Source organism: Chelon labrosus, assembly GCF_963514085.1.
Source record: "Chelon labrosus genome assembly, chromosome: 15".
Classification (NCBI taxonomy): domain Eukaryota; kingdom Metazoa; phylum Chordata; class Actinopteri; order Mugiliformes; family Mugilidae; genus Chelon; species Chelon labrosus.
In genome coordinates, this window is record NC_140348.1 from 4868249 (window position 1) to 4880842 (window position 12594).

General features: G+C 41.7%; 1 protein-coding gene across 1 annotated transcript in view; it reads left to right on the forward strand.

Moving 5' to 3' along the window:
• Positions 1-12594, forward strand: part of itsn1 (intersectin 1 (SH3 domain protein)) — a 46657-nt gene that overhangs the window by 8957 nt on the left and 25106 nt on the right. The window contains exons 5-19 of the mRNA XM_084561369.1: positions 687-847; positions 1492-1686; positions 2061-2142; positions 2300-2400; positions 2492-2555; positions 2639-2776; positions 3004-3098; positions 3707-3846; positions 4058-4180; positions 4331-4480; positions 5818-5958; positions 6131-6218; positions 7228-7367; positions 8825-8908; positions 12411-12547. Coding sequence (XP_084417495.1) covers positions 687-847; positions 1492-1686; positions 2061-2142; positions 2300-2400; positions 2492-2555; positions 2639-2776; positions 3004-3098; positions 3707-3846; positions 4058-4180; positions 4331-4480; positions 5818-5958; positions 6131-6218; positions 7228-7367; positions 8825-8908; positions 12411-12547 — 1839 coding nt within the window. The remainder of the gene's footprint in view (positions 1-686; positions 848-1491; positions 1687-2060; positions 2143-2299; positions 2401-2491; positions 2556-2638; positions 2777-3003; positions 3099-3706; positions 3847-4057; positions 4181-4330; positions 4481-5817; positions 5959-6130; positions 6219-7227; positions 7368-8824; positions 8909-12410; positions 12548-12594) is intronic.

Consider the following 12594-nt stretch of genomic DNA (forward strand, 5'->3'; position numbering starts at 1 on the left):
CACGGACAGATGGAAGGAACATCACTGTTTATCTGGCTATCAAGGCACCTTTCAGTGGGTAGGATATGTTGGGCAGCAAATGAACATTTTGTTCTCAAAGTTGATGTTGGAAAAAGGAAAAACAGTGGGGTGTTCCTGAACTGCAGTGATCAGTACCTGGGAAAAGTGGTCCTAGGATGCAAAAGAGGTGAACTCATGACAGTGTCATGGGTGGCTGAGGCTCATTGATGCACGTGGGGAGCAAACCGCCCTCAGCTGCGTGGTCCAAACCAGCCCCTGTCCACGACTGAAGGCGCCAACAAAGGGCATGTGAGCATAAGAACTAGAGACCATGGAGCAATAGAAGACGGTGCCTGGTGTGATGGGTCATATTTTGCAACATGTGGACAAAAACAAGCTGGTGGAGGCAGTGTGATGGTGTTTGGCCGAGAGGCCTTGGGTCCTGTCATACATTTGGAAGTTATTTTGACATAGTGGTCTCTTTCAACAGGATAATGAACCCTGGCACAAAATTACACAACATTAGGCAGATAATCGTAATGTTATGGTTGATTGGGGTATGATACATGAGTGTGGGCAGACATGGGTTTAAACTGCAACCTGACAGTCCAGTGGAGGCAAACAACCTCAGGACAGTAATTCCAGTTTAGTATCTGACATGACCTCCTCCTCCTGTCTACCTGCAGGGCTCTGGCTGATATGAACAGCGATGGCCGTATGGACATTCACGAGTTCTCCATCGCCATGAAACTCATCAAGCTGAAACTCCAGGGTCACCCTCTGCCCCCGTCACTTCCTCCCAGTATGAAACAGCCCCCACTGCCTTTACCCCCTCAGACCGGATTTGGTAAGACTGACACAGACGCAGGACTTGGAGTGTAATTGTGAAAACTAATTTGGAATTTCTTATAATAGTTATAATGTGGCTCTGACTTTTCGTTTTCAGTTATGTAATAGAAATGGAACACTGCACACAGTTTAATGTCATAACAGATGTAATATTTTATGTTTAATGTCACAACTGCTTTCAGTTATTCTTGTCTTGTTGGCCCAACTTCTGCAGATGTATTTGATAAGGATGATGTCGGTCTTTCCTCTCCAGAGGTCACTCTCTCTAATCTCTTCCTCTTGCCTATTAAGCCTTCAGTTCTAATCAATAAAGTTATAATGCACACAGGATAAAGTTGTAATGGATTCCTGTCCTTCAGATGTGTGCTGTAGCTCTCTCATCTCAGACTGTTCTAATGTTCAGTTGATGTTGAGACAGCGTCAGAAAGCGTTGATTCAACTGGATGATTATTCTGGAGGGTGTTCTTTAGCCTAGTCCATTGACTAAAATGGTGATGTCTAAACAATAGAAACGTGTCGGTACAACACAGTAAAATAGTACTACTAACCACAGTCTCCAAAATGAAAACATAATTTCAGTTCTTTTATATTGTGTAAATATTGTGATGATTACTTATGTATTGTGTATCTGTTTTTATCCAGGCATGCCACCCATGCCATCCATGCCTCCCCTCCCGGCTTCTCTACCAGGGGTGCCCCCACTCCCCCTGCCGCCTCTTCCCGTCGGCGTCTCTCCCCCGCTCGTCTCATCCGTACCGCCTCCCCTCCCGCAGCCCATCGCCAACGGAGCTCCTCCTACAGGCATGATGCAGCCCATCTCAGGCTTCTCCCACCCAGGTATCACAGCATCACAAGAGGATTGCAGTGTTTGTGTTGCGTCTCAGTTCTGTTTACACATAATATTTGATAGCTGTCATATTTACAATACATTATTTTACGTCTGTATGGATGCTGTAAGTCGCAGTTGTGCAGAAAAATTGCAACAGACAAGAAGAAATGCAAAGCTTCAAGTGAAGATTCCCAGTCCTTTAGTTCATGGTATTTCTAAAACAAACATAACTCGACTTGTTTGACAATGACAGGCGTTTAGATTTTTATTTCAGAACGTCTGTGAGTGGTGTCCACCTGAAAACTACACGATTAAGCCCTGCGAGTGACCCAATACTCACCAAGAGGATGTCATTCAGATTATTTTTTTCTGTCTCCCTCAGCTGCTCCCTCTGTCAACAAGTCTTCTTCGTTTAATCGCTCCAGTACCAAGTTGCAGAAGGTGTCGTCGTTTGATGCTGCTGTGTACGTCAAAGAGTCCAAACTGTTTGCATCTTTCTGTTGTTTCAGCCAATATCTTGACAAACTGTTGGTTCATTCATTCTCTTTAAACCATGAACCAAGTGTCGTCTTTTGCAGTCACCTCACGTTACTCTGCTCTTTAATCTGTTCCTCATCGCAGCAGTCAGCCTCCATCTGATTGGGCGGTTCCTCAGTCCTCCAGGTTGAAGTACAGACAACTGTTCAACTCCCATGACAAGATGATGAGTGGACACCTCACTGGTACGTCCCACACTAGCATGTTATTCTTTTTATTATAATTTTGGCATATTTGTGCTTTTGAGGCATTTCTTGATATGTGATTGTGGTGCAGGTCCCCAAGCGCGCACCATCCTGATGCAGTCCAGTCTTCCTCAGGGCCAGCTGGCCACAATCTGGTCAGTACAGTGAAATTCATAATTTTAATATTTATCAAATTCAAAGACAATAGTTCTTTTAAATGTAAAAATTTCCCCTTTAGGAGTTTATCAGACATTGACCAGGATGGAAAGCTCACAGCTGAGGAGTTTATCTTGGCTATGCACCTCATAGATATGGCTATGTCAGGGTTACCGCTGCCCCCTGTGTTACCACCAGATTACCTCCCACCAACATTCAGGTAAACACTGCTTTGTTAACTAATTGGCAGCAGCAGCTAAATAACTGAACCAAATTTTTACAAACATGATAACTGCAAAATGGCTTTCTATTTGAATTGTTTTAATTCATCTGGTGATTTTAAATTACAAACAAGAACAGCAGGAATACAATGTGTTTCTTAGTCACGTGGAGTCACAGCATTGAAAGTACAGGTATTGACTGTGTATTTATCACTGTGTGTGTCAGGCGTGTACGAAGTGACAGTGTTCAGTCGGATCAGAAGAGCGTCCAGGAGGAGGTGGAGGAAGAAACCGAGAGCAACCAAGAAAAGAAATTACCAGGTGAACTGTCCAAGCCAGCCTTGACGATACTTGATATTAACTATAGATTAAAATAACTGTGATTAATCATTTTTTTAAGCTGTTTTGAATCTACCTCAAGGAGATATAAGTTTTTATTGCTCCTGTCAACATGGTAGTGGACAAATATGCTTGCTTTATGCAGATGTATGTTATTATAATTGCCACAAACCCAGACAATGACAAATACTGTGCAGAATCGTCTTGTCATGGCATTTCCGTTGGAATGTAACCAGCTGCTTGATCCAGTGGTAATTCTGTACATATCAACCATGAATGCAGATAAGTTAGTTCTTATCAAGAGAAGCATTTGGCAGAGCTTCAAAACTGAACTTTCTGCGTGCTTTCTTCTTCTTCTGCTTCTTTTTTTTTGGCGGTTTTGACACTAGAGCGTGTATTACTGCCCCTGGAAATTATTATTATTATTAGGGATTTAGCATCAAAATACTAATTTGAAACTGCTATATTTTGGCTTCTACAACATAGATTCCTCAAACACTTATTTGACACTGCTGGTTCTGCTTTGTCTTCTTAGACTTAGACAAACAGTGGCTCACATGATGCTAGTTTTTGTCTTTTCCTTACTGCAGTGACTTTTGAGGATAAAAAGAGGGAGAACTTTGAGCGAGGCAACCTGGAGCTGGAGAAGAGACGTCAAGCTTTGCAGGAGCAGCAGAGGAAAGAACAGGAGAGGCTGGCTGCTCTGGAGAGAGAGGAACAGGAAAGAAAGGTATTGACTTTGATGATTTCTTATTTCCATGCTGTGTGCGTCAACATTTGACTTGCTCATTTTTATGGCATCTATAAAAGGCCATAAAATATACAGTGCTTTCGGTGTAACAATCTCTTCAGTGGGAAAATTTGACGATGTACTGGGGCAACTTACAACAAGTAATATAGTTGTTTGTTCTGACATTACATTTTGTGGGTTTGTGTTTTAGGAGCGAGAGCGTCTGGAGCAGGAGAGGAGACGACAACAGGAACTAGAAAAACAGCTGGAGAGACAGAGAGAGCTGGAGAGACAGAGAGAGGAGGAGAGACGCAAAGAGATAGAGAGGAGAGAGGTACAACCAAGAGATGGAAAATAATTACCAAGTATCTGCACATTAATTGCAAAGCGGTGGTTGAGCTGAAGTTTATCTGCTGCAGACAAAAGATTTTCACTGCTCCCCACCACCTCTATGTATGATGAAAACTTCCTGCCTGTTTTCCAGGCTGCTAAACGGGAGTTGGAGCGCCAACGTCAGCTGGAGTGGGAGCGTCAACGCCGGCAGGAGCTTCTGACGCAAAGAAACAGAGAGCAAGAGAGTATAGTGCTGCTCAAAGCCAGGAAGAAGACCCTGGAGTTTGAACTGGAGGCCCTGGTAATGAAGCATACACTATTGCGTCACGCTACAGTCAAACGAGCTGTATGCACACACAGTAGACACGAGACTCTAGGGGTATTCTGCACACAGTGTCACATTTTGGACAACAAAACATTTTCTTGGTAAAAGATTGGTAAAAGCTTCTGATGAATTGCTATGAATATGAAGGTTCCTCCAAACATAAACCCGAAAAACAAGCAGTGTGAATTTAACAGACATATGATGTATAAAAATGAGGGCCGGGACTTTAACGCGTTAATTAAGATTAATTAATTACACAAAAATAACGCGTTAATTTTTTTTAACGCATTTTAATCACACTTATTTTTGCACCGCGGAACGTTTCTCACTGGATGAGTTTCGGCGGACCGATTATACTGGAGCACCAACTAGCGTTCATTACCAGTGTCCTCAACAAGCAGCAGGTGCTGCCGTGAGCCCCTCTCCCGTCCCAAAGCACTCGCGCAGCAGCAGTCAGAGCAGAGAGGGAGAACCACGCCACCACGTCCAGACTGCAAACGAATGGCGCATGCGCAAAGCTGCCGCTGATCGCGCCCTGGTTTACAGAGCGGGATGTAAATGTTTCTTCACTGTCACACTAAAATAAATAATAAAATAATAATCCATTTAGATTGTTAATTTTGTCAAGTAAAAACCGTTTGTACAAAAAATGTTAAAAATATTCAAGTTATGGCAAAAAATGCTCATGTTCTTCTGTGCCTGTGACTTGTAGGCTAGAAACTAAACCAAACTTAAGAAAACTAAAAAAAAAAAAAAAAACTTAATTTACTGTGCCAGAGTGTCTCTTTAGAGTCATTTTGCCAATACCAAGCCCGGATAAAGGAGGCGCGTTAATAATACAGCTTCCATCACAATTACATCCAAAAGGTAAATTATGCAAATTAGCAGATGACGTCATTTAGCGACTTCTAGCGACTTTTAGGACAGCCAATAGCTACTTTCCTTACTGAGGAGTTGGCAACACTGTTCATTACTTCAGACAACAACAAACCACAGTGAACATGAACGAAGAAGCTGATGAGACCGCTTTGGTTGGCCCCGTGGATGGGAAATATAGTCATTATTCAATGGTATACTAAAAATCCATATGAAAAAAATTACTTCTCACTGTTCTCAGGTCAAATATTTATATGCGATTAATTTCGATTAATTAATTACAAAGCCTCTAATTAATTAGATTAATTTTTTTAATCGAGTCCCGGCCCTAATAAAAATATGTAAATCATCAAACTTCCTGGTTGTAATCGAGATGTACCTTGTGTCATATATATATTACACATTGTGTCTCTCCGTCTTTTCCTCCTGTTGTCTAGAATGACAAGAAAACCCAGTTGGAGGGTAAACTGAAGGATGTACGGTTTCGACTGTCGGCTCAGCGGAGAGAGGTGGAGCAGACCAACCAGACCAGAGAAACGCGGATTGCTGAAATCACACTGCTACAACAGCAGCTACAGGTCCGTCATTAATCAGACAGATGATGTCACATTAATTTCTGCTAGATTTAATCACTGGAGGAAACAGATTTGTTTATATAACACAGTTATTATGTAGACTGTGGTACAAAATATGTAATCAGTAAAAGGAATATGTGATAATTACTTCCACTGTCTTTCTGGTTGTGTGCAGGACTCCCAGCAGTGGTTAGGGAGACTAATTCCTGACAAACAGAGTCTGAACGACCAGCTGAAACAGGTTCAACAGAACAGTCTGCACCGTGAGTACTGCATGCACTGAAATAACTGCAAGGCTTTGACTACTGCAATATGCAGTATTCGGGCTGGGTTTAAACCAAGATTATCCGATTCAAATTGAACTTGATTTGAAAGATACGATCGATTCATAAAATCCTTGGATTTAGTTTTAAACATATATGCCATTTCCTGCATCTTCTCATAAGAAATCTTGCTGCACTCTCACATTGAGATCAGTACATGTGTGAGGGAGATCCAAAACAATACAGACACTGCTGAAAACTGATGGGATTTAAGAAGTATGACGGCAGAGAATAGCTGGACAAAGCAAAGCCATATGAAAGATGTAAAATATTAAGGAAGTACCACAAATCTCTGGAACCAATGACAACACAGGGTTTCCCATACAGTGTTAATACTACGGCGGCCCACCAGGGTCCAATTTACTCCACCATGCTCTCATAACGAATTGGAAATATTGGAAATATATACGTTTCAAACAACGTTGTGCTTGTGTTGTTTTTCCTATTGCTCCCGAAAGCATCTAAATCCAATATCCGTGTTACTACGGTAATCTAAAGACAGACTGATATAAAATGCAGCATCATAATTAGGGGCTTTTATTTAGAGTTTATAGTTATTATATAGTTGATATATATATCTCTAAATGAATTAATATTGAATTAAATGTGAAAGTATCCAGACCATGTAATAATAATAATAATACATTTTATTTATAAGCGCCTTTCAAGACTCGCAAGGTCACTGTACAAAAACATAAAGACACAAAACAAGACAGAATAAACAAATAAATTGTGAATTGGAATCAAATTAATTCAGGAAGTCAGTAGTGATACTCAGCCCTTTAGAGTATATTAATGCTGAGGATGCAGGAGTACTCATTATCTGTCTTTCTGCTTAGTGCATTTTAGCTGTAAAATGTCTGTCATTAACCAAACTTGTGTCTGAAGATGTCTTTGCCCAATGAATCTGACACAGAGTCTTGCTGTCTATGCATTTGTGTGTATTCAGGTGATAGTCTGTCGTCCCTGCAGAAGGCTGTTGAGCAGAAGGAGACCAGCAGACAGCAGCTTAGAGAGCAGCTTGATGCTGTGGAAAGAGAGACGAGGGCCAAACTGCTTGAAATAGACGCATTCAACACCCAACTGAAGGTAAACAGTAAACTGATTAACCAACTGTTTAAAGTATGACAGGAAGGGACAGTCGCAGCTATACCTGGTAATAATCTGGTCACGTTCTAATTGAACTAATTCAGCAGAATTGGCTTTTACTGTTAATCACACGTAACATGTTTAATCAAGCTCTGAAGAGTGCCAGAAAGATGTTTTGGTCAGTAGCACATTAGCACAAGTGTGTTTGTGGAGATTTCAGGATAATGATAACTTGCTTCTTCAAAGTCTGCATAAATGAACTCTTGTGTCATATTTAAATATAAACAGATTCATAATTATTCACACTCTTTAAAGTGAAAGGCATTAGAATAAGATTAAAAACCTTTGAAAAAGATTCATCCCAAATGACTCGATTACATAATTTTGATACTGAGAAGCAGAATTTTTATGTTCATTCAACATAGAAATGTAAAAGTGACATAAACCTTTGCTGTAAAGTGATGCATGACTTACAAATTGAAAATCTGTTTAAAAAAATAGCCCCTTAAGTAGCTTGTTAACACAGCATTGTTTTCCATCCCTCATAACTTCATTCCCACAGCTCGGTGGCTAAATATTGTCACACTTTTTGTGTTTATGACATTTTTAAAGTTTTCACATTTATATCTGCCCACTGTGTTGATGTTCATGTTGGTGTGTTGTTATGAGTATTAATGTTGATTGCTTTTTGGAGAGAGCTAGCTGTGCACAGGAACACTGAGGGGTAGCTTTCGCCAAAAAAGTTGAAGATGGAGGGACTTTATTCTTCCAGATTTGGATCACAGCGGTCTGTTAATGTTTCCTGTAGCACCCTTTGTCCCCTTACTTTGTATTTATTTTCTAGCAATTTACCAGGGCGATAAGACAGGTCAAAGAGAGGAAAATCAGTCCCGTGGTCTGCTCCGACAGAGTGGAGAGGAGAATGAGAAGGAATGGAGGAGAGCAGAGACAACACAGGCCGCAATAAATTGAGTTTCGAATGGCTAATCTAATGATCTCCGTTTTATTCGGTGTAGACCACATTTACACAGTGATTTGGTAAAGCAAAGCAGCTGAACACCAAACAAAGCCAGCAGTTCGGGTAACCGGTTCTCTCCGGAGTAAAGTGCAGTCATGTCTCTCTGTGGTGCAATTCTTGCAAATGAGAGGCACAGACCACTGAGATGTGAACTCTGTTTGACTATACTTCCCTCCGCCTTCCTTTCTACACCACTCCCTCTCCCCGAAATCTTCTCTTGTCACACTGCTGTTGCCTCATCTGTCCTGTATACCCACCGGGGCTCTTCATCTGCAATTCTTTTCTGCTTCTACTCGCTGTCCTTGTCTTTATTTCATTCCTGCTTCTTGCCTTCATTTTCTCCCTATTTTATTCTGACATAATAAAACCCTTCCTTCTATATTTTCTACTCCTTTTATTTATCTCCACCACTGGCCTTTTGCCACCTTGCCCATACCAGTCTCTGTGTGAGTTCTATGCCAACCACTGTGCCAGGATAGAGGCCCTGCGACGCCAACTTCAGGAGGAACATAGAGGGAGACAGGTAGAGCACACTGCCACTGCTGGACTGGGGTGGTACTGCAGCCAAGACAAACACTAATATAAATTTTAAAATGAAACTTCTGCTGGTGATGTCACACCTGGAGCATAAAAGTTTGTATTTGAATTGGACAGACAGGTGTTTCAGTGACTTAAACACCTGCAAACCAGACTTGTGAACAGCCTGATTTGTGGTGACATTTCACTTTGTACTGCTCTGTGCTGCCCCCACCAGCCAGCCAGATGTATTGCAGCCAGCTTAGGTCTCATTGTAATTGTCAAGTTGTGAGTGGTGTGACACACACACTCACACACACTGATGGACTGATTCTAGTGTGCTGTTTTAATCTCACATGTCACAGTCGGTTACATATCCGACAAGGAGGCATGCAGTACTTAATACCACTTAATACTAATCCCAAAGAGATAAATGATTCACTGATGAGTCACTCTTTTTTTGCATAAATAGTGTCAGCTTATATACTAACATTTTTAAAATCCTAGAAATAATATAAGACAACAACATAAGACAACATTTTTCAGATTATTATCTAATATGATAAATGAGTACAAATCATTTAAAGTATCTGTTCAGGGTTATTGCGCGCTGCGCTGAAACAAGTTGACACCTGGGCTGTTACCAGCTTTAGGCCTGTTTCTATAACGACACTTACAGATGTAACAGCACATTACTCATCATAGTGAGTCACAAGAGCCTCTCCTCATTGTGCAATATCTGTCTTTGTTTAAACTCTGAGGAAAATCATCAGACTAACTGAATACAGTGCCGCTTAAAGGTATTTGCACCATCTCTGCATAAAAATGACTCAAAACATCAGTAGATATTCACACAAGTCCTGAAAGTAGACAAAGAAAACCCATTCAAGCAAATTAAACTGAATTATTATTCCTAAGTATGTATTTATTCAACTAAATAATGAATTTGTTCTTATCTTTGAATTGCAAAAGTATGTGAACCCTTGTTTTCAGTGACCCACTTGTGCAACAGTAACAGCAACTCAGTGTTTCCAGTAACTGCTGATAAGTCGTTTACAGTGGCTGAGCCAATTTCTCAGGACAGTATTGATTCATTACTAAGATGTTGGTTTGTTTCCTCATACAAGCTGCTTGCTTCAGGTCCTTCCACAATATCTTTATTATCCGCATGATGTTTAGACATCTGCAGATGGGCAGAATTGTTCTTTTTTTTAGAGAGCAGTGGTTTTGTCCCTGCCACTCTGCCATGCACACCATGGTTGTTCAGGGTGTTTCTGATGGGAGATTCATCAACATTAACATTAGCCGACGTGAGAGAGGCTTTTAGTTGCTTACAACTTACCCTGGCTCCCATTGTTACCTATTATACGTCTTGCTTTTAGACAGCCCAAAGACAACAAAATGGAGTACTGAACTACACCTGAGTCTCACTACATTGATTGGAAACACTCCTGAACAGAGGAACTTGTAGTGCACTTACTTTTCCAGCTCACATATATGTATTACTGGCTCATTTTCCTGAATAAACTCATTCAAAGGCATAATAGTTTAAGTATAATGGTTTCATCAGTTTGATTGGGTTCCCTTTGTCTACTTTCAGGACTGAAGCGTGCAAGTACTTCTAAGCGGCTCTGCATGTCCAGCAAACTGTTGATATGTCTCATACTAAATTAAGAATAGTTATAAGAGACAGTATTTACAAAAGCTGCTTCCAAAAGAATTCAATTTTATGCTTACTTGTAAATATTGACTAAAACATTAACTGTGTCTGTGTCTATTGTGTGTGTGTATGAATGTGTGTGTGCATGTGTGTGTTCCAGCACCAGGAGCAGGGTCAGCTACAGGAGTGTGTGTCAGCCGTCAGAGTGTGTCTGGCTCGGCTACACTACGTTATAAAGGTCTACACAACAACCCATCCTTCCCATCATGCCCCCCCCCCCCCCCCCCTTCTCGCAATACTTCTTCCTTTATTGTGCTTCTACTTCTTCTTCATCTTCTCCTGAACCATTCTGACCATCCTCTGTATCTTTTAACATTGTTTCTGGTCGTAGCTCACTACTCATTCAGGCGGCTAGCTATGCTCCTCTAGTAGGCTAGTTCAGCAGTCAGTAGGTGACTTTATGCTGCTGCTATGCTAGGCTAGTTTACTACACTTCACAATAATGCCACAGCCTACCAAATGTTGTTTCAGCCAGACGTGTAGAAGCTAGTAGAAGTCTACCAGGGCACTGTGCTGATGTGATAAACCAGATGTTGTTTGAGTGAATGTGTGTGTTTGTGTGTCCAGTCTCTGTTCCTGCTGTTTCAGATCATACAGAGTTTTGCTGTCTTCTCTCTGACCGGTTTGCTTGTTGCTCAAGGTTTCCTCACGTTGGTTGTTTGGCTGAAACACGACAGCTGCCTTGTACTGTTATAGTAACAGAGTGTGTTCTAATGGCACAGCTGGTTGTCATGACTACACAGAACTGCCCCCTCCCCCTCCTTCCACCACCACCGTAGCATCTCCTGACCTCCACCCCACCCTCCCGCCTTTTTATTTATTTATTTTTTTAAGTTTTACTTCTAACCCATCCCACAAACATATGTTGTGCCCCGTGCAAGCTCCGCCCCCACCGCCACAACCGCAGCCCTGAGTTTTGGGGCTGGGGTCAACCTCCAGTAGTGACAAAACCTACTTCCAGTGACATCCCTTCCCATATACCAATAAAAAAAAATCTTATTTTGCGAAAACAAAAGAAAGGAAAGGCTTTGACAGCACTAGACAGTGCTACTAGACAGTGCTTTTAAAGACTGTGCTAGGCCGTCTGCTCTGCTGTCTATGCCAGCTTGAGCAGCTCAGGACTCTCAGGGAGAAACCCACACTCACAAAAACGCAAGAGCAAAAAAAGGAAGAGGATTATATACTGGCAGTAGTGAGAAAGTTGGTGAGCATAAAGGTGGTTTTACTGGATCCCTTGACACTGATTGACTGCCTGACGTATTCATATAGGTAATAAACGTCTCCCTAACTCACCCAGGAAGAATTATGTGTGTTACATCAAGCCATAAACATGACATCGTGTCTAGATTTTTTTCCTTGCTCAAATTCTTCCTTAAGAGTCAAACACCCAAGTTCAGTGAAATACGAAACTGCCATCTCATAACAAAGGTAACAGTTTCTAGACAGTTTGTGTGACAACACATGACACCCTCCATCTTTACGCCTTGAACCTGTCCACCGTTGAGATCTTGTGCTGGTCATTGCATCTGCATCAAAGCATCAATTTGTCGCTTCCCCATTTAAAAATCTGCAAACTTCTCACCTGTCTAATAGTTGCCAATATTACCAGGGACACAGTACAAGGGGTGGAGCTTGCCTCGGTCACCTGACTAATACAGACTTGCTGCTGCCGCCGCTGCTGGTGTTTGTTGTTCTTGTTTGTTGTCAATGGTAACCCGTAGCAACCAGCCCCTCTGATCCCACTTCCTCCTCAACGCTGTTCCTTCCTGTATCCCATGATGATTTGCAGGAGCTGAGGGAGATCCATAGCCGGCAGCAGCGACAGAAGCAGAAGGAGCAGGAGGGAGACACACACACACAGACACACACACACTCTCACATGCACACCCCAAGCGAGAGGAAATCTGCTGAGCTGCAGGAGAGCAGGTAAGAATGATGTAATGTCATATAAGCTGTCCAGATTTAAAAGTTGT